This window comes from Jatropha curcas, chromosome 9 (genome assembly GCF_041381405.1).
Source record: "Jatropha curcas cultivar XTBG-Jc1 chromosome 9, XTBG_Jcur_1.0, whole genome shotgun sequence".
NCBI lineage: Eukaryota > Viridiplantae > Streptophyta > Magnoliopsida > Malpighiales > Euphorbiaceae > Jatropha > Jatropha curcas.
In genome coordinates, this window is record NC_143159.1 from 189,600 (window position 1) to 209,516 (window position 19,917).

At 37.9% G+C, this 19,917-nt stretch overlaps 3 protein-coding genes and 1 long non-coding RNA gene across 4 annotated transcripts; 2 read left to right on the plus strand and 2 right to left on the minus strand.

Annotated features, from left to right (window-relative positions):
• Nucleotides 1–540: 540 nt before the first annotated feature.
• LOC105635151 (Cysteine/Histidine-rich C1 domain family protein) lies at nucleotides 541–1,989 on the plus strand. Its single transcript, XM_012218149.4, has 2 exons — nucleotides 541–1,069; nucleotides 1,254–1,989. Exons 1-2 carry the CDS (start codon nucleotides 724–726, stop codon nucleotides 1,754–1,756), a joined length of 849 nt encoding a protein of 282 aa, XP_012073539.1. The 5' UTR covers nucleotides 541–723; the 3' UTR covers nucleotides 1,757–1,989.
• Nucleotides 1,990–3,750: 1,761 nt separating this feature from the next.
• LOC105635152 (Squamosa promoter-binding protein-like (SBP domain) transcription factor family protein) lies at nucleotides 3,751–9,720 on the minus strand. Its single transcript, XM_012218150.4, has 11 exons — nucleotides 9,240–9,720; nucleotides 8,245–8,871; nucleotides 7,833–8,026; nucleotides 6,911–7,758; nucleotides 6,700–6,774; nucleotides 6,460–6,567; nucleotides 6,259–6,376; nucleotides 5,854–5,989; nucleotides 5,629–5,773; nucleotides 4,930–5,529; nucleotides 3,751–4,782 (listed from the first exon to the last, which is right to left on the minus strand). Exons 2-11 carry the CDS (start codon nucleotides 8,832–8,834, stop codon nucleotides 4,390–4,392), a joined length of 3,207 nt encoding a protein of 1,068 aa, XP_012073540.1. The 5' UTR covers nucleotides 8,835–8,871; nucleotides 9,240–9,720; the 3' UTR covers nucleotides 3,751–4,389.
• A 706-nt stretch (nucleotides 9,721–10,426) lies between these two features.
• LOC149493400 (uncharacterized) lies at nucleotides 10,427–11,635 on the plus strand. Its single transcript, XR_016322593.1, has 2 exons — nucleotides 10,427–11,106; nucleotides 11,350–11,635. It is a non-coding gene; the product is annotated as an uncharacterized LOC149493400 (long non-coding RNA).
• Nucleotides 11,636–12,049: 414 nt separating this feature from the next.
• LOC105635153 (calponin-like domain protein) lies at nucleotides 12,050–18,145 on the minus strand. The gene is made up of 8 exons (XM_037637539.2): nucleotides 17,890–18,145; nucleotides 15,125–17,716; nucleotides 14,886–15,044; nucleotides 14,573–14,752; nucleotides 14,083–14,277; nucleotides 13,561–13,659; nucleotides 12,809–13,465; nucleotides 12,050–12,645 (listed from the first exon to the last, which is right to left on the minus strand). The coding sequence occupies exons 2-8, from the start codon at nucleotides 17,678–17,680 to the stop codon at nucleotides 12,301–12,303; spliced, it is 4,191 nt and encodes a 1,396-aa protein (XP_037493467.1). The 5' UTR covers nucleotides 17,681–17,716; nucleotides 17,890–18,145; the 3' UTR covers nucleotides 12,050–12,300.
• Nucleotides 18,146–19,917: the final 1,772 nt, after the last annotated feature.

The following is a 19,917-nucleotide window of genomic DNA, read 5'->3' on the forward strand; positions in this document are numbered from 1 at the left end:
ATCCCTTTCTGTGTCTCCAGTGAATCCATTTTCTATAACGTAGAAAAAGGAAAAGGCTGCCAAGTTTCCTTCAGAATCGAATATTATAGCACTGTTGGGGGATTTGGATTCGAAGGCCTTGTAAAGCCATGGAAATTTAGTGGGAAAAACCTAAAAAGCTTGTTACGTATCACTTGCATGAACTAAAAGCTAACAGAAACCTTGACTTTTCTGCAATGGGTATCCTTTTTTTTCCATGCAAGGAATCTGGGTTTTCTGCTGCTTGCCTTCTAAGGGACATGACCCGCATATGTAAATCTATTTTTGCTAATTTCATATAATATCTTAATTAGCTTTTTGCTTCTTTCCTTCACCCTGATTTATTTGTGTTCTGATGAAATATTTAGTATATATTATAAATCAAGTTCTAGAAGATTAATACGAGTATTTAATTTAAAGATTGTTGTATTTATACGTTTTTTTGTGTATTTAGATTTTAGCAAACAGAGACTATAACATTGATCAAACAAGAACAGTAGAATAGTTATTATTATTGGTTTTTTAATGGAACAGTGATAGCACATGTAAGTGCATCATCCCTTTTCTTTCTGTAAGGCGCGCATATGATTAATAGTGCCTCACTTTTTCACCAAAATAAATATTCTGCTTGTGCGGTGCAATTTGCAGCGCCATTTCTAAATATCCAAATTAATAGCCACTCTCATCGTCACTAGTTAAGATAACATGAGCAGCAACAGGGTGCCATTGAAGAAGACGACTTCATTTCCCATGAAAAAATCACCTTCAGTGCAATTTCCAAAGACTCCATCCCCGATTGAATTCCCTACCTCTCCTCACCTTTTGTTGGGAGAAGAATTAATTCATTCCGGTCACCCCCAACACCGTCTGTTTCAGGTTGACCTGCCAGAACTCTTTACCTGCGCAGGCTGCAAAGAGTATGGTTCAGGCAAGAGGTTCACTTGCCAACAATGCGATTTTCAGTTACATGAGTTCTGTGGTTTGGCTCCTCCGCTGCTCAAGGCCCATCCTCTCCATATGCATCACCAACTCTACTTCTCTTCCAAACCAGGTCCATCAATTCATCAATATACATACATATACATATATATATATATATATATATATATAACCAGGTCCATCAATTCATCAATATACATACATATACATATATATATATATATATATATATAGATAACAAATATTCATATCTTTTTTCTTTTTTTTTTAAATAAACATACATGTATACGTTTCAGGTAAAGGTGGGATTTTAAAATCAAAGTGTGATGTTTGTGGGAAGCCTGCCAAAGGATACAGTTTTAGATGTAACGCCTGCAATTATCAGATGCATCCATGCTGTGCTATGCTTTCTAATGAAATTAACATTTCAGTCCATCCACACCCACTCAAACTCCTACCTGCAGCTGTCATGAGTACTTTGCCAAATGGGGACTCATCAGGTGGCTTTGTTTGTGGAGAATGCAACCGCTTCAAGAGATCAGGCCGAGTGTATCGTTGCACAGTCTGTGAGTATCATCTCCATGCAGTTTGTGCAAAGAACATGGTGAACGGTCTTCACTCCAACGGCATCAAGGTTGAAAATTCCAGCATGTTTGGAACAGCAGCTAAGCTAGCCTCTCAGGTCATCATCCAATTCATCGGAGGAATCATCGAGGGGATTGGAGAAGGCGTCGGAGAAGCCTTCATTCAAAGTATTGCTAGAGGAAGGCGTCCCAGAAGACGTCCAATTGATGAATGAATTAAAAACAAAACAAGTTGAGAAAGGAAAAATGATGAGTAAGCTTTATCTATCTTCAAAGGGCTGATACAATAGTCTGAATTATAAATATGCATTAATTTGCTTATGCCTATGTTTAGCTGATGGGATAATTGAGTCGTAGCTATTAATATTTGTTAATTAAGCTCTGTGGAGAACGTTGTATTTGTAAATTGGGATCAGACCTGTCAATAAACTAATTAATTATTTATTAATTGAATGTTGTCACAGCTCTCAATATATCCACATATAACAATAACAAATAATAATAATTAGGTAAGAGGCGAGGTACTGATCTCTGAGAGCATACAATTATCTTGAAGAGTTTAATTATTTTTGTCTTCATGAGTAGATTTCTTCTGCATGTATAGAGATTCGTGTTTCCAGAGATTCTTTCATTATCAAAGAAAATCCTCGATTCTCTGTTTCTGTAGTACGAGTATATGACTTTAAACTAAATAAGGGAAGATTACAAATAAGAAAGATTGTGTCTTTCCAAAGATGAGATATATAATTAGTTGTTCGAAGGGCATCAGGCATCAGCAAAATTAAGCTCCTCTTCGGCACAAGAAAATGATGATTATCATTGGTGATCCACTCAGTACTAAACTAATAAAGGGACCTGAACAGCATTCCAATAGTATGACTATCTCATTTATTGACTGTTCAATGTGATTCTCATTAATTACTTTCAACTGACTTCTTAACAGCAACTGGGCTGTTATCAGATATCTGGAGCCATTTGTTGAGTTTGTGCAGGAAATGTTTTCATGACTGGGTTGAAGGTCAAGCACTACCGGCTCAGTTGTGGTGTTCTAGAATATCAGACGATTTTTCATTGCTGAAACTCCAGAGATCAGAGATTCTGAATCTGAACCAGTCTTGTTCAGCAAGGAATGCAGAGCTGAAAGGGTTGAAATTCTATGCCATTTTATGATTGTAATAGCTTCCTAAATCAATAGACAGATTCCTGAGACCTCCTGGTATTGAAATTTGGAAGCAGCCTATACCCGGACAGGATCCATCGATGATGTTTAATGTATTGCCCTCGGGTTCAGACATGAAAAGCAAGCATGTCACAGCCAAGAACTGTGAACCTGTTCTCAGTATCAGAGAAGGAATAAACATTAGAGCAACCCCAATGTCGCAATGATATGCGGAGAGCTGGTATGTTGCTGTTTGGGCCTAATAGAAGCATATCCCAGAATAGCTTGGATTACTCTAAATTCGATAATTCTCTAAGGTTTTGGACTCTTGATTGGTATATGAGAAGCAATTTGTAAGTGAGGGTGTCGTTTTGGTTTTTCTTGCTTGTTTGTTTAGCATATTGTCCTGTTTGTAATAGTCAACAGGACAGATGAGAGAGACGGCCATCAGATTATTCAAAGTTCCAAGTAAAGATTAAGCAGGAAAAAAGAAAGAGAGAAATCCGTGTTTAACTCCTAGTTTCTAAGTAAAACAATATCTTTTCAAATGTCAAAATCAGACATGAAACAAAATCAACAAAAGCAGTTTCCTTCCTGGTAGTTAGTCGCTTGGTTTTATCCACAAAACCGAAATACAGAGAAAGATAACCTTTCGAGCTTTCCAAAAACAGGACCACCATCATCGATATGGTAAAAGCTACTAAGTCTTAAAAGAAATGGGAAAACTAGAAATTTTATTGGCTTTTAGCGGATTGTCATATGGACTGAGGACTATGACTATCAGCGGTCCAATTCTCAGAAACAATATTTATTTGCCTATGCTGTGGGTAACAGCTCAATTGGAATATTCCAATATTATGCTATTTTTAATTATTTATAATTAAATCAAATCATGTTTAACCGATATATAATTTAAAAGAACACTCTCATTTGCAAAATCTCATCACCACTTAAATTCTTCTATTAGAAGTTATCCCATAGGAGAAAATCTGGATACATGCCTTTATGAAGAAAATTTTGATTTCACAGGAGGAAGAAAGGCCACAGGGATATTAAAATGGATGGGGCATGCCTGTTATTCCAAATATAATTTAATAAATATTTCACTATTTGATAATACAATATTTCAGTTCTGTGAATGATCAACTTTACAGTAAGAAATCAAATACATTGTCAGTAATACCTCAAACTTAGTAACTTCTTTAATTGTAAAAAGGTAGGAAAGAAAAATCCGAAAAAAAAAAAGGTAAAAAAGGAAGAAACGGAAACATAAATTAACATTCTTTTCACCTTTCATTTCCCTGATGCTTCACTTTCAAAGCATGGTCTATCCTAAAAAATCCTTCAGCTTTCTGCTGCATCTCTCAGCTCGTCTTGCATCCAATAATTATATCCCATTCCAGGTCGCCGCGGCTGAAAGTTTCAACAACTCAAAAAAATAGTGTTCCCATACAGCAAATGGTCCTCGGAGATGACAGTTTGCTAACAACAGTAGGCAGCATTTGATGCCATTGCACCTATTTCCTCCACTCTTTGGCAAGCAAGGAAACCCACTTCCACCCGTTAAATCTCAATTTCCTTTCCAGAGTATAACTGCATATATAGGAGCACATGAGCTATTGTCTGCTGAGTATGTCATTTCTTCAACCCCTTGCTTACTTTTCACCCATAGAAGTTTCACATTTATCTCTAAATGGTGCCATAATCTAAAGTCTCCCATTTGAAAGGAGCAACTAAGCCAATGTCTGGAGCACCTCGCAAGAACAGGCAGACACAAACACAGACAGCCGCAATGGCTAGCATTGAATGAACATAGGGACGCTGAAGCAGGCCCTGTGAACCTCGAATACTCCTGTTGTATTTTGCTGCCACAGCCGCACATCTCGCACAAGATCTACGCCCTTGCTGGAAGTATGGTTGTCCCATCTCAGTTCCAATTGTCAAAGACACTTGACTATTTCTTCTGTCAGCAAGTTTACGAGCCACCAATGTGTTATAAGAGTGGTTATTTGTCATAATAGCATAAGCATACGGAGACTGATCATTTGCATCCAGAAGAGAATTCCAACAGGACAACCCAATCTGCAGTACAAAAGGAAAACTTCTACATAAATGAGTCTTGAAAGTAGAAAATATAGAGAATACAAAGGATGCACACGAGAAAAGAGAAAGGAAAAAGGTATCAAGTCAGCATTGATGGCAGGGAGCAAGAGAAGAAAGAATATTTACCTCCTGTGGGTCATTTGTCAAAGCATCCACTAAATCATCCGAGCCTGATGTACAAGCAGCCAAATGTAGAGATGTGATCCCACCAGGTCCTGGAAGATTTGGTGGGAAAATATAACTTCTAGAGGAAACATCATTGTTATTAATGGAATAATGGATAAGTAAGTCCACCATTTTCCTGCACCTCCTCTTCACAGCTCGGTTCACGAGCTGAACCTCAGATAGCATATCTAGTGACTCCTTGGACAGCCCATTCATGTCCAAATTTCTTTCCACCAGCATGTCTAAAACAGTTTTTATCAAGACACAATAATCTCTTTCAACTGAGAAAATGAGCAAAAACTTGAACCTGCTAAGCGAAAAATCTGGAAGCTCAAACATGGAAAAAGCTCTTCTTTGGAACAGCCATCCAAGTTCATTCAAGAAGTGCCAAACCTCCTCCCTTGATCTAGGCCGACCCAAACATTGAGCTTGTTCTTCTGAAATAATATCAGTCTCTTCAGTCCCTTCATCAAACTCAGATTCAAGGAGTCTAAGCTCTTTACAGATTGTAGCATCAGCTATTATTAAAGGAAAACTGTTGCCCTTGAAACCATTTTCCACCTGTTTATAACATTGGCAGATGTCACATACATTACTCTCATTGATTCTATTTAAGCATTTCTAAGTTTCTAAAATACATAACAAGGTCTCAAGTCTTACTTCAATGAAACAGCGACCCAGAACACTTGGAGATGCACCATGAATTTTAAAACCATTCATGTTTATCTCATCATGCATGGCTCGTGGAGAAATTGATCCTGTGATTTCCTTCGATGTGTATCCGCCCATATAAGTACAATGAATCCTGCATGAATCATGAATGAGCCTTCCTGAACACACAAAGATATAAGTCAACAAACAACACTTCACTGAGGAATTGCTTACTTGGTGCCAGGATTAGTTAGATTTCTTCCCCTTAATAATAGAGAGGTTTCTTGCCCACCAACAACTGCCACTGGGGACACTGACAGCAACTCTGGGGAACTCCATGTTCTCCAAGATTTGCATAAACGAACCATTCCTGAACATTCATTACATACAAAGATTCATAGTTAAAAAGATGCATAATTCCCTCATATTTCACATAAACACTATAGCCAATTTCTTTCATATCGTATAAAAATTAAAAAGATACAACTTCTTTGGCCGCCCAGTGTGATCATTATGTGATATAAAAATTATGAGCCTAAGCTTACAAAAAGAAAAATGTGAACAGTTAAAAAAGGAGGGATGGGATAAAGAGTTACAACATGAAATAGGAGGGATGCAACCCTCATCTTTTGTACGCACCATCTTTATGTGATGCTAGTTGCCTGCCTGTATGTAATAAGAATCTTCCACTTCTCCAAAAATCAGAACATGAATCTTGAACCAATGAATTGACTTTCCGGAGCAGATTTCTTTCAAACTGCAAGGACATAATATACCCGACAAATTGTCAGCATAAAGCAACACTATAATTTCTAATATGTTTTTCTGCAGTTCACTTACTTGTTCCCATTCAACAGATGACATTGACAAATAAACTGACAGGACCACACAACCAGGCCTTATGTAGCTCTCCATTTCAGAAGGACTGTTAGAAAGCCAATTGTAGATCTGAAACAAGTAGAGTGATGACTACTAGGTTTCCAGTAAAAAAAGTAAATACTACTGCATCTCCACTCAACAGTCAACACCTGCACACCCCTCAAATATATACAACAACAATAATAGTCACCATAAACTGACCTGCGATCGTAGTTTCCCTGGGAAATGACTGGGATCTTTGTCAAATAGTTTAAAGATTATTCGTCCAGTGCGATCCTATGGATCAGGCATAAAGAAACAGAAATATGATTAAATATTATATAATGAAAATCAGCACTTCATTACATGCAAAAACAGAAAATTGAAGCAGAAAACAAATAGAACTCAGAGACAATCAAATGGCAGCATATACCTGAGCATCAGAGTTCTGACTAGAAGGTGAATGATCTGACCCAGAGGAAGATGTATATCCAGCTTGATATGGAAAATTTTGAAATGAACTTTGATCAGCACCTGAATTTGAACTTCTAAAGAGTTCAAGAGGCAAAATACATCCATGGGTTCTGCTACCTTCAACATTGGCATTGACCTCTCTACTGACTGACATCTTTTCGGACTTCACAGTCTCAGTTGTACTCTGCATTGGAAACAACTTCTGAACAACTGGAGGAGATGACGACGGAGATTGCCCTTCGCTTGGATTACTGCTGTCAGAAGAGAAATACTTCATAGAAGATGCCATTTTTGGAGGGCTATTATTCTCAGGTGAGGAACCAAATAGCTGTAACGGTAAATTAGGGAATTTTTCTTTTAGCTGGCAACCTGAATCTTCAATGGGAGACCGGTAACAGCTACTACTTCTCTCACCACCCACAGCAGGTAAATCTATAACAGGTCTCTTCTGCATATTGGGACCTGTAGCTTGATCAATGCAAGTCAACCTAGATTTCTCACTGTCACTGCTCTGGCTGCTTCTTTGAGATAGAATTGCAAGAGCATCTGGTGCAGATGCTGCTAAAGTTGCTGAAAGAACCGCAAGTAAGTCCATGGTTGATGGTGAAGATGCGGTTCCATGCAATATTTTTTGCTGTTCTGGTGATAGTTGCGCAGCAGTTTTCCTATTTAAACTTGCAATGTTCGATAGCTTTGCAGCCAGATCCACTGGTAAAGGTAACGAATTTATTTTACTAAGAATTCGAATGAGTTGTTCCCTATCAGGTACGGATGAATTGTTATTGATACTTTTCTCCTCATTCTTCCCTGTAGTTTTGAAAACCCAAACTCAGCATGTGAGAGGAAAAAAAAAAATTGAATTCATTTAAGCGATTCATCACCTTGAGTGCGAGCCAAAACAGTTAGCAAGTTAACAATATCTAAATTTGCAGTGCTGGTTGTGTCATGGTTTGCAGGGAGAAGCAGTCGTGAGGCAACATCTTCAGGCTGGGTTTTCCTCCTTCGCCGATTGTGCCCAGCAAGCCTACGCCTGCAACTTCTCTTTCCCTCGTCAAACTCAGAAAGTGGATGAAACCTGGACAAGTCATGAGTAAGGTTTGACGTGAGTTCAATCGATGAAGCCATGAAAAAAGAAAACTACAACCAGAACATATATTCACGGCATTGAACAACCGAGGAAAAAGCATCAGAACCCAAAAGGAGAGTACTTGTAAACTGAAGTTAAAATTAAGAATTTGTGGAGCAACAACATGAAGGTCAAAGTGTGACTTTTGATGAGTAAAGAGATGAAACCTGCTACACTGTTGACAAAACCTCTGCATCTGCTTCCCAACTAGAGCTTTAGTGGATTTGCTATGAACCTCGCACACTTTATGGCGGCGGTGATAGTCCTTTGCATTTGAAAGATCTTCCTTACAGTTATCGACCTGGCACATTGGATAGGTAGCTGTGCCAGGAGATCCGGAACGAACTCTTTTGTTTGGTCTGGAGACAGGCTCCTCAACGGAACTCAAGCCCCCAGCAAGATTCAAGCGAAGTCCATCATCTTCATCCAGCTTGGCATTTTTCAAGGGCAAACGATTGCCGGAAGCTTCCACCTTCTTCTTGTTCAACTCAGAGGATGTGATTCCCAATTGCAAAATATTGCTGTTGGCGTCGGCATCCGAGGGTTTGGCCACAAACCTGACACTGTCCCAATCCCATGCCTTAGGATTCCAGTTGTCTCTAGGGTTTTGAACAAAGCGGTGTTGCTGCTGGAGCTGAAAATTGGGAGCCTGATAAGAAAGATCGCGCTTTTTGGGCAGGGGTGTTGCATCACAGAATAGACCAGAAAGCGGTTGATGGATGAAAATTGGAGCCACTTGCGCACCAACCTCCTCCATAACTCCAAGAAAGGCTTAGCCTTCCAAGCGGACAAACCTATTCAACGACGGAAAAGCTAAATAAAATTACACAAAAAAATAAAATAACAAACTATCGTTTTGAGATGATTCGCACCACAGAGCTTATTTCCAGAGAAAGATCAGGGAAAAACTGGGAAAGAAGAAATAGATGAAGTCTCCATGGGAAGTCAAAGTTGGTAAGAGAGGCGACTAGTTTTCCAGTGGGTAAAAGTTTTTTCTTTTTTTTTTTTTAAATCAAATTTAAAGATAATTGTTTTTTCACGTAAAGATTTAAGTCCAAAAAGGGGCAAGGAAACGGTTATACATAGTAATTGATGGATTGATATAATTAGCAAAAAGTCCAACTAATATAACTGCAGAAATCTAGGTAAATAAATTCCATACCTTTACAGAAATCTCATCTCCGTTCTCACTTCAAATCCGGGCTTTCCAACAATATCGAACCTCAGATCTAGAGATGAATCCGAAGGTGAGTTGTGAAAAAGCTGGTCTCGTCACCGGAAATAATCTTCAAAGACCTCCGCAATAAATCAGAATTCCTGGAATCTGGTAACGGACAGAATTATTCTGCGAAACAGTTAAGGGAGCCAGCCAGAGTTGAGAGAAGATGACATGAAAGGAAGGAAGGAAGGAAGGGAAGAAAACGTCTGTGCACAAGGTTGCTTTTTTACTTTCCCTTGCCTTAATAATAATATTATTTTTGCGCCTCAACCTTTTCCTGTCCTCTCTTGTAAGTTGTAACAAACATTTGTAAATTGTTTCGGTTTTGGGCGGTGATTTTGGCATAAACCGTAAATTCAAGAAAGTTCAGGGGGAGAGTTGGGAGGTTGGGACCGCCCACGGACAAACGAAGAATCCAAGACTCTTCCTCCTACTTCACCATAATTTTCTTTTCTTTTCTTTTCTCAAAAAAGCAAGAATTAACGATTAACTATTAACGCGCACACACAAAAAAAACAGCGTTAATATTAATTACTGTTGTGTTAGATGTCAGAAGATGATCCCAACCTTTATCGTACCAGGAGAGAAATGACGATAATGGCCACCACTCCACTCCACTCCCACTCCATAGTCCTTTCCTTTGGTCTGGCAATCAAGACAACATTTGTGATAAAGCATAGTACTCATCCGATGTCATTTTCGAAAATAACCTTGCCCAAAGATACATAAATGAATGAATGCTAAAAAACAAATATATTCCGGAAAGAATTTCCGCCAATGGAAGCTACCTCACACTATCCTTTTATTATTCTTCCAACTTGGAACAGTTAAATACCCTACCCTTCACTTCTCATACAACTGTGGAGTTAGATCAGGGATATTGACAATTCATTTTCTTTACTGCATCACTTGTAAAATGAAAATTAACTCCCCTAATTAAGATTAGCCAACTGCTTAATTCACACTCAAAGAGCCAAAAAGATAAACAAATAGGATACATGTAAAAGAAGGGAGTCTCAAGTTTTGACTCTCTCCAAACATAGATTTTTCTTTTCTTCTTTATTTTTTTTATCATCTGAAATGGTCAACAAGTCTGTTAATGGAAATCAACTGGCTTTGGATGTCTTCTCATCATCCATTTTCCACAGAATTAACAATGACAGCTTTGGACTTTCCCATATTTTTTGGTATTTTTATAGCAAAATTCCCTTTTCTTCACATGTGTTTCTTAAATAAAATTGTATCCTAACAGTAATAATGAAGACACCTCACCTCAATTAATCCCACGGCCGGCGGCGGCAAGACGAAAACTTCCGGTCGAAATAATTTATACATCAGGACTGAGATGGGTTTGTTTTTATGCAGCAAAATTGTCAACACGTATAAGATAATAATATAAATCCCATTTAATTAAAAGTTAAATTTATACATAAATAGCAAATAACTATCCGAGGGGAAACGGCGCCTCCATGTGTCGTCGGCGCTACGAAAACGTAATTGCCAGTTGCCACACATTTCTTACTTTCCTTTCCCGTACATAAACCGCGTTTTAGATTTACCATCGCACTAAAATGACAAAAACAGCCCTGGAAGGGTCTTTAAAATCAGAAATCATGCAGTAAGTACGTTTTTGTCCCCTAATGGATAATGGGGATTGGGTGTGTAGGGCAGGGGAAAAGGAAAAGAGTGGTGGTGGAGGTGGAGGTGGTGGCTCTATCGTCCGGACAGATTGACGTGTGGGAACCAGCTGTATCGCGTACGATGCATTCGGTCGGATTTTATGTGCGACTCACTTTTATTGCCTGCAAAGGTTTGCACCTACCATTTTTTTTTTTCTCCAGCTAATTCAACCTTCAACGCTTAATTATATTAGAGCATCCATTATTAATTACTTGGTTAATTGCTCATGCTGCGCCTGCAAATATCAAAACCAAGAAATATTTCATTTAAAAAAAAAAAAATCAAACAAAAATGAAAATCGTCAATCAGCTTAGGATTTGATTGGATTCAAATCGCTGACCATCCCTTTCATGATTGTCCTATACATTATCAGGCACTTTGATAGGCGAGAGATGAAATTAGAGAGAAAAGACGATCCTCCAACTTGGTAGCCGTAGACAGTAGAGTGCTAGTGCTTTAACTTCCGCTGGTCCCCATCAGGACTCCAAAACGGTACCTAAACACCCATGTGATATTTCATGTACGGACGGCTTTTAACTGGGTGGATTTTGGCGCTCATTTCTCAAGTCCCTTCCTTTTCTACTAGTAGTAGCAGTAATTATTGTTTCAATTCATGATTAATTAAAAAAAAAAAAAAAGAAATCGTACATTGACTTGCATTTCCTTTGCACGTGTCGTGAAAAAGACTTTAAATCAGGTGCGTGGGTTAGTCATTAGTGATTAATAAACTTAATTATTAAACTGTACAAATTATAATGGGCCTGCCTGGCCTGGCATGGCCTAGCTCAGGGGAGAGAGCATTGGGCTTTGGCATGAGATAATAGCTCTTCCACCACTGCTCTCGTCGCGTGTTCCGAGTTACAGAAACAGTCAACTCTTAAAAAGGTCCAGAAGAATCAATAGGAAAATAATTAGAGCTGTCTTTATGTTTACATTGACTGATAAGCTTCTATTATTATGCAAATACATCTCTGCTTCGTTTTCAAAAACCATACATCTAAAATCTTATACCAATCAGCCAACAGCTGGTGAGTAACAATCAATCAACTTGCGCTCTCTCCGACAAAGGAAAAGACAAAAAACCATTCTACTTATTTCATTCATATATACCGTACAAAATAGAAGCAATCACTGAAAAGTAATATTTATATGGGCATATCAATAGAGAACCAATCTATCAGGGGTATATCTGAAACCACTCACAGTTAATTAAATAATGCAAACTGCAAGGAAAATACTGCCGAGAGAGAAAAAGAATTGCCTAAATATCTATCGAACCATGCACTCATACTCTATAGATTATCTAGTTAGTCAACAAATATATTTAGAAACCAAGCCATTGTAGAGAGAAGCTGCCACTTCCAATTAAAAATAAGGCAAGAACAACAAGAGCACTAAGAAGGACCCACATCCAGGTCTGCATCCTTCTCTTACCCCGATTGCGAAGTGGCAGAGGCATAGATTTTGACTTTGTTTGCTTATTGAAATGAGATGGCTTTTGAGATCTCTTAGTTATTGTCGTTATCACTGGCTTCTCTCCTGATTCAGACTGCTTGGTTTCAGTTGGAGTTTCAGAAATTGGAGAATATTCTCCCTCATTGACATTACCGATGTCATCTGCTGCTAAGGCCTTCCTTTTGTCCTTCTTTCTTGCCTTCTTCTCCCTTTCCTGGATAAAAGTAATTCACAATGGGTCATGCACAATACAAAGAATAAATCCTTTACAGCAGAGAAACCTCAAATAACAGAAGAAAAAAGCCATTGTAAAATTTATCACACTGAGAAATTTGTACGAACTGCCAGGTGCTCAATACATAGAGTGGTAATGTTACCTTCTCTTTCTGCTCAGCTTCCTTTATTGCTCTTAGTGCGGCCCTAGCTAGGGCCTTATCTGCATTCCTTTTCTTCCTCTCCAGTGCTTCCTTAGCTTTGGCTTTCTCCTCCAATCGCCGTTGTTCCTTCAACAATGCCGCTTCCTCCGCTTTTCTCAATTCCTCAGCCTTCCTAGCTAACTCCTCTTCCTCCTTTGTTTGCTTATGCTCCTCTTGCCTCGAGTTTTCAATCTCATTCCTGCCAGAAACAACTGTCTTTTCAATCCCATTCCTGCCAGAAGCAGTTGTCTTTTCAATGCCATTCCTGCCAGAAGCAGTTGTAGTTGCCAAGCCATTATCCATAGGAGCATGTTCTTCCATTTTTTTAGATTTAACCGTTAGGTTATTTTGGTCCCCAACTTTTGCTGTATCGTCTATCTTCTGTGTCTCCATAGGGGCAACTGTTTTTTCTCCTTCATGAGTGGAAATAGAAGATACAATGTTGTTATTGGCCACTCTTTCATGAACAGAAATGGGAAGCACAGGCGGTTCCTCATCAGGTCCAAGTGAACGACCATCTAATGTCCGTAGTCTCCTCACTGTACTCCTCATATTGCATCTAATGTATTCTTTCCGGAACTCATCATCATTGTTCCATAATTCCATAACCCTCTCCACCTAAATCATAAACTTGTAAGTTCATAATCAGAGCCGATTAACCAGAACAAAAAAAAAAAAAAAAAAAAAAAAAAAGAAGAGTTTCATTAGCTCACCTGGTTAACACAATAACATTGGAGTTCCTCTCTATCTCCCTTGGATGCTAAATCATAAGCCGCCTTCGCATCATCCTTGTACTTCCAGAAGTATTTATTCTGAAGATGGAAATAATAGTGTTAATCACTTTTCTTTATTCACAAAGGAGTGGACTAGATGGCTAAAATTCATAATCCCAAAAAGCAATTCGCCATTTTGTTCAAAGATTAAGAAAAAAAACACTGAAACTATGGTGGAATAACTAAAATTGACCAAATCATATAGCTCATCTGAAAAACTTAGGAGAATATTCGAAGTATTTAGTGGTTCTCATCTTATCATTTGCAGGAGAATTTCCTCCTCATAAGGGGAGGCAATGCAAAATATAAGGGTAAAACTAAGATTGCACAAAGTTTTATGAGTTTGCTCTCCTCAACAATATATAAACTTCCATCCATGCCATGATATAAAATTTGGCACACAGCCAAATGTAGAACACATTTTGAAAAATAGATTTAAGTGCAAATATAGAAACAATATACCTTTTCATAGGATCGTTTCCTCAAACTCTGTAGATGTGCATATGCTTCTTGCCGAATGTTATCTGCAGCTCTGAACTGGTTGATCAATTCATTCAGCTTAGCATTTTCATCATGATATTTCTTCTTAGCATTTTTGGTGGCTGCTTCAGCTTTGAGAACATTTTCTCTCAAAAGATCTGCTTCTTTCCTCAAATGCTGCACCAGAGTGTCAATTGTAATAAGCAATCCAATGCCTCAACTATACAATTGTACAATGAAAATAGCTCTTTGTAATCTAGGTAATAAAATGAAAAACATTCTCCTAATTTATGCATAAGAGAAAATACAGGAGTAAATACAAGGGAATAAGAGATAACTGTTTTCCCTTATAGCATAATAAGACAAAGCTGCACACACCATGTTTGGCAACTCATATTTCCACTGCCATCTCGACCATTTCAAACATGGAACTTATACGTATCCGCAATGAAAGCAACTAGAGATTTAATACCTTCAGGCGCTCTTCAACTTGTTCTTTCTGATCTATGGCCTCCTGAACTTCATCTTGGTTACCCAGACTAGAAGAGAGTTGTTCACGAATTTGCTTCAACTGCTTCATCTCTCGAAGATAATTCTTTTCTTCCTTCAGTGGCAGGGTTTCATGTTGTATCATGTGTTCCATATTACGTATCTGCTTACCATTGATTGAACCCCCAATGAGATGGAAAGAAAGACCATTTATATATTCAAAAGCATTTAAATTGCACAGACAATTAACAAAACTTTCTAAAAGAAAAATCCAAAAAAAGAATGGGTGGAAATACCTTGCCATCAATATCCTCAATAGAAAAGGCACTCTTTACTCTGTTAATCACAAACAGCACAGAGTCAATTTCCTTTCGTTTGGCCTTAAGCAATTCACGGGCTGCTGCCTCTCCTGATTTGGCAGCATTTAGACAATCACCGCACTCATTACAATCGGCCTAATCATAGAAGCATTTCAGCAATAATACAAGGATAAACATAAATAGAATTTTCAGAGAAGTACTAAGAGAATTCCTACCCTCTTCCTTTGCATTTCAGCTCGAATAACATCCCGACTTTTTGTCTTCTCATCGACTTGAAACTGAGCATATTTGATCTGTTCTTTTAAGTTTTCATCATCATCATATCTAGGAATTCTGATCATGTAGTAAAACGGCCTTTTCACCACCTCAGTGACTGCATTTTGCCAATCAGAAGCATCAACAGAGGCTTTTGGAGATGATATGGCGGCTTCTTCTCTATTAACCCCATCATTGAACTCTATTTCTTTATGCATTTTCTCAAGACCATCAATGCTGACCAACTGATCTCTGTTTTCACCATTTACGTCATTCTCAATGCAATCTAAGTTTCTTTCACTATCATTGACAGAGCCATTCAAAACCTCAGGTTTAGATACATGGCCATCTGGAACAATTGATGTGTTTTCAATTTTCAACTCTGCTTTCACATCAACTGGAACTGATTCCTCAACTGAAACAAAGTTGTTGTCAAGACATTTAGCAACCAGCCCTGAAACTTCAGATTCTATGCCCACCTCATCACTTGAGAAAGTAGACACTTTTTCCACGGATTCAATAACTGTGGAATCAGTCTTAATTTCTGGCATTATCTCATTACCCGGGCAACTTGCTGTTGTACCACTATCTGGCTCAATAACAAGCTCTTCGTCACCAACAAGGTGAGAAATGACACTTTCACTGCTATTAACATTTTGGTTTCCCACCATAGTGTCAGTTCTCATATCATCAGAAATGACACCTTCAATCTGGTCTTCATCATTACTGGACTGATTCAGCTCACATTCAGAAATAATTGTACTGTTCGTGATCTCGACATTACCAGACTGATTGCACTCTGATTCAGCAACATCAGTACTGCTTGAGACCACAGGGCAAGAATCCCCAATTTCAACTGCCGGTTCTGATGCTGTATCAGGAGCAACTGGAATGGTGTTCACAACTTCAGAAGGCTTATTTTCTTCTGTTGTGGTTTGGATTTGGATGAAGTTAATAGCGGCTTGTGGAACACTTGCTTCAGTATGAAGAGTAGCCAAATTTTCTCCTTTTTCATATTTAATATGGCCATTAGCAGCCTCTGGTTCCAACTGTACAACAGGCACAATTATTCCATTTGTTGGATATCCAATTGCATCATTATCATTTGAAGCTGGCGAGCTCTCGCCAGTGTCAGGATCAGAAGGTTGGGTTTCATGCCTGCCAAGTTCAGCATCAATAGAAATCAAAGTTTCAACCTCCTCAGGATAGCTGCTCTGTTCAGCTGTGTTTTGACTGGCACCAAAAAAGTCATTAACAACACCCATTTCTGAAGCAGTGTCTTGAGCGTGACTTGCAGACAAGTTATCAGCATATTCACTGCACGCAGTTGATTCTGCTCCTTCCAATTTTCCATCAGCCCACGAATTTGTTTCTATATTCTCCTCTAAGTTCATCTTAGATGAATTCTGTGAACCTTTCACAGGAAAGTTGTCTGTTAATCCCACTGGTTCCTTCACCGGACTCGAGTCCAAATCATTATCATTGTCAAAGCAATCACTAATTACAATTGGAGAATGTTGGTTTTCTTTTATATCTGTAACCAAATTCGATTTTCTTTCACCTTCAATCTGGTCTTCGTCGTTACTAGACTGATTCAGCTCTGATCCAGAAACACCTGTTCTGGTTATGACCTCAACATTACCACACTGACTCTGCTCTGATTCAGCAACTTCGGAGTTGTCAAAGCAATCAGTAATTACAATTAGAGAATGTTGGTTTTCCTTTTTATCTGTAACCAAATTAGATTTTCTTTCACCTTCGATCTGTTCTTCGTCATTACTAGACGGATTTTGCTCTGCTTCGGAAACACCTGTACTGCTTATGACCTCAACATTACTGCACTGATTCTGGTCTGATTCAGCAACATCTGCAGATTTCTGAGTTATAATCGATTCAATACTGTCTTCCTCCCCAGCCCTTTTATTGTCAGCAGCACACTGTAACAATTCAGCTTCAGGTTCAACAGCGACTTCAACATTGACTTGAAATTCCTGACTCTCCTGTGCATCTAAAGGCTCGACATGCTCCTCCTCAATCTGCTCTTGAAAATCCAGCCCATGCGCTTCTAAACCTACAACAGGCGCCGTTTCATTTGACACTTGAACAGCACCATCGTCCTGTTCTTTGCTGTTCTTTGAGGTGACCTCATTATTCAAGGGAGAATCAGCATCCTTCCCTACAGCAGCACTAGCACTAAGATTCGCAATTCCAGGATTAACCTCGGATTCTGAAACTTTATTCTCACGAGGATCGACATTGTCAACCAGTTCAAACTTCCCATCGGGATCAGCAGTCTCGGCAGGTTCATCAGCGCCAACGTCATTTCCAGCGACAAAAACGTAGGAGGCGTCGGAATCATCCTCCCCATTTCCCCTAGCATTCTCATTCCCGTCCTCAACCCCATTGCTGGCTGCAGCAGCTGCTGTCGGCAGATCCTCATTGCTACCGTGCGAACCACAATTGTCCTCCATTTCACTCGTTGACACGTTCACACTGACATTCACATCCGACTTCATTGCTCCGTTATACTAAACTCGACCTCTCTCTCACAGCTATACGATCACACCGACACAGAAATCAAAAACAGGACCAACGATAATAACTGGTATAATTAAAAACTCAGATTAAAAAAAAAAAAAAAAGTCCACTCAGTGAACAAAAACAAATCAATCTACAAATTAAAATCATAAAAATCTACATATTTGCAAAGATCAGATACACTCACCTGGTCCAGATCAGACAGCAGCGGATGCAAGCGCTGGAACCACCGGATCAAGAGAGGGATCAACGGAATAAGCAAAGCCAATGCAGTGAGTTTGGATGTGCGGATCTAAGGGTTTTGGGAGAGAATTATGATGAGCTTGAGAAGAGAAGGTGGCTTTAAAAAAAAAATCTTAAAATGAAACAAACAGCTGGCGAGAGGGAAGGAGAGAAAGTTAGTAGTGTTTATGTGACCCTTCTGTTTGAAGTTCGAACTTGAAAACAAATCCCCTCTGTCTCAACTTCGTTTTAAATTTCCTTTTTTTTTTTTATCTTTTACCTCTCATTTAACTGTGAAATCCATCGCTGTCCTATCCATTTTACCGCGTTGAATTAAACAGGCTGTATAAACCTTGTCCATTGATCAACATTTCTTTTTTTCTTTTTCTTTTTTTAATTAATCTTTTACCGCTAACGTCTATTCTGTAGATATTGGATAACATTCACCTGCCACCTGTTTTTTTGGTTTTTCATAATTAGAAGTGTAATCTCACCTAAAGATTTTTAGCCATCTTATCATTTTAAAGAAGTGACGTTTCTAACGATCCGACCGACACTTTATTAATTCTTTTTGTTATGATAAAATTATTATAGAACATATTTATCTTATCTTAATTTGATCATATTAAAAGATAAGACTTGGTCTAAATTCAGTTTATATATTCATTTATCCAGTAATTAATTAATTAAAACTACTTTATTCATCCACAACTGTTTAGAAATAATTTCGTTTCAATAAAAAATTATTCTTTTTTTATTTAGTTCATAAATAATTTATAAACTAAATTTAAACAAGTTAATCTTTGAATTACATTAGACTGCAAAGCAAATTATTAAGATTGGTTTTATTTTTTTACTGATTATCCTACCTTATATTACTTTTATAAATACTCTATTTTAAACCTTATTCACCATTTTTTAAATAGTTTTTTTATTTAGATGAATTTTTTTTTATATTTTGGTGGGAATTTTTATAATTTGTTTTTAACTAGTTTGACTTTCAATATTAAAAAATTACAAAATAAAAAAAGAGTAATGTACAGTAAATTTTTACTATTTAAGATGTATAATAATTAATAATTAATATAGTTAGATTTCATTATCATAACTAAATAAAAAAAGTGTAATTTAAAGTAAAAGAAAAAATGAATTGTTTTGTTATTTAGAAAAGGAGCGATGATTTTGATGAGAGGCGCAGAGGAAATAAACGATGCAAAAAATGTAACCAAAACGTAGGGTCCACTGTCCAAAAGAAATGCGCAAACGCGTGAAGTGAAGAACTTAGACAAGGACCTTCTTCTTTGTTGTCTACTGCCAATAAGGAGAGAAAGAAGCACTAAAACCTCGTGAGACTCAGAGCTGAGAGCACCACCGCCCACCGCCACCGGGTCCCAACTCAACCCCTCCTTTTCTTTCCGTCAAACGGCCTAATTGCATGGATTTTCTTGTTATTCAGTCCTAAATAAAAGTTGAATTTGCTCTCAACTTGCACCTTTTAGTTTAACTTGTCCCCTGAATTTATAATTCAGTGCAATTTTGCTTTAAAAAGTCTATCAATTTTACCTAATTCTCGCGCGAATTTAGGCTTTTAAAATGTAAATTATATTAAGTTTAGAGGGCAATTTGGACTTTACATTTTTAAATATGTAAGAAATAGAATTTGATTAATTTAATTTTATAGCTCCATATCCATAGGATCTACCCAGATGCATCCATACCTTAATCCAGATTAGGGATAGGGATTATTTTAATAAGTGCCTAAACTTAATTTAGCACAGGACAAAGGGACAGTGTCGGCATTTGCCTGTCTAATCTATCTTTGTTATTTATGATAATAGTACCAATTTTGCTCCAGCTGTGCTGAAAATGATTTTTATTTAAAAATGCTTAATCAGGAATTTAAATTACAATTTTCTGTGATAGAAAATAAAGAGTAAATGATGCAGAATGTCAAACCATAAGTAATGGATGGTGTCACACTTTTCATACTCCT

What these genes read in the sequence shown, in the direction of transcription:
- LOC105635151 (XM_012218149.4), top strand. Translation starts at nt 724, where the DNA reads ATGAGCAGCAACAGGGTGCCATTGAAGAAGACGACTTCATTTCCCATG. An exon ending in CTACTTCTCTTCCAAACCAG is followed by an intron (nt 1,070 to 1,253) that starts GTCCATCAATTC and finishes TATACGTTTCAG; the next exon opens with GTAAAGGTGGGATTTTAAAA.
- LOC105635152 (XM_012218150.4), bottom strand. Translation starts at nt 8,834, where the DNA reads ATGGAGGAGGTTGGTGCGCAAGTGGCTCCAATTTTCATCCATCAACCG. An exon ending in TTTTGTCAACAGTGTAGCAG is followed by an intron (nt 8,027 to 8,244) that starts GTTTCATCTCTT and finishes TGACTTGTCCAG; the next exon opens with GTTTCATCCACTTTCTGAGT. An exon ending in ACTAGCATCACATAAAGATG is followed by an intron (nt 5,990 to 6,258) that starts GTGCGTACAAAA and finishes ATGAATGTTCAG; the next exon opens with GAATGGTTCGTTTATGCAAA.
- LOC105635153 (XM_037637539.2), bottom strand. Translation starts at nt 17,680, where the DNA reads ATGAAGTCGGATGTGAATGTCAGTGTGAACGTGTCAACGAGTGAAATG. An exon ending in AATGTTATTGTGTTAACCAG is followed by an intron (nt 13,466 to 13,560) that starts GTGAGCTAATGA and finishes TTTATGATTTAG; the next exon opens with GTGGAGAGGGTTATGGAATT. An exon ending in AAGCTGAGCAGAAAGAGAAG is followed by an intron (nt 12,646 to 12,808) that starts GTAACATTACCA and finishes ACTTTTATCCAG; the next exon opens with GAAAGGGAGAAGAAGGCAAG.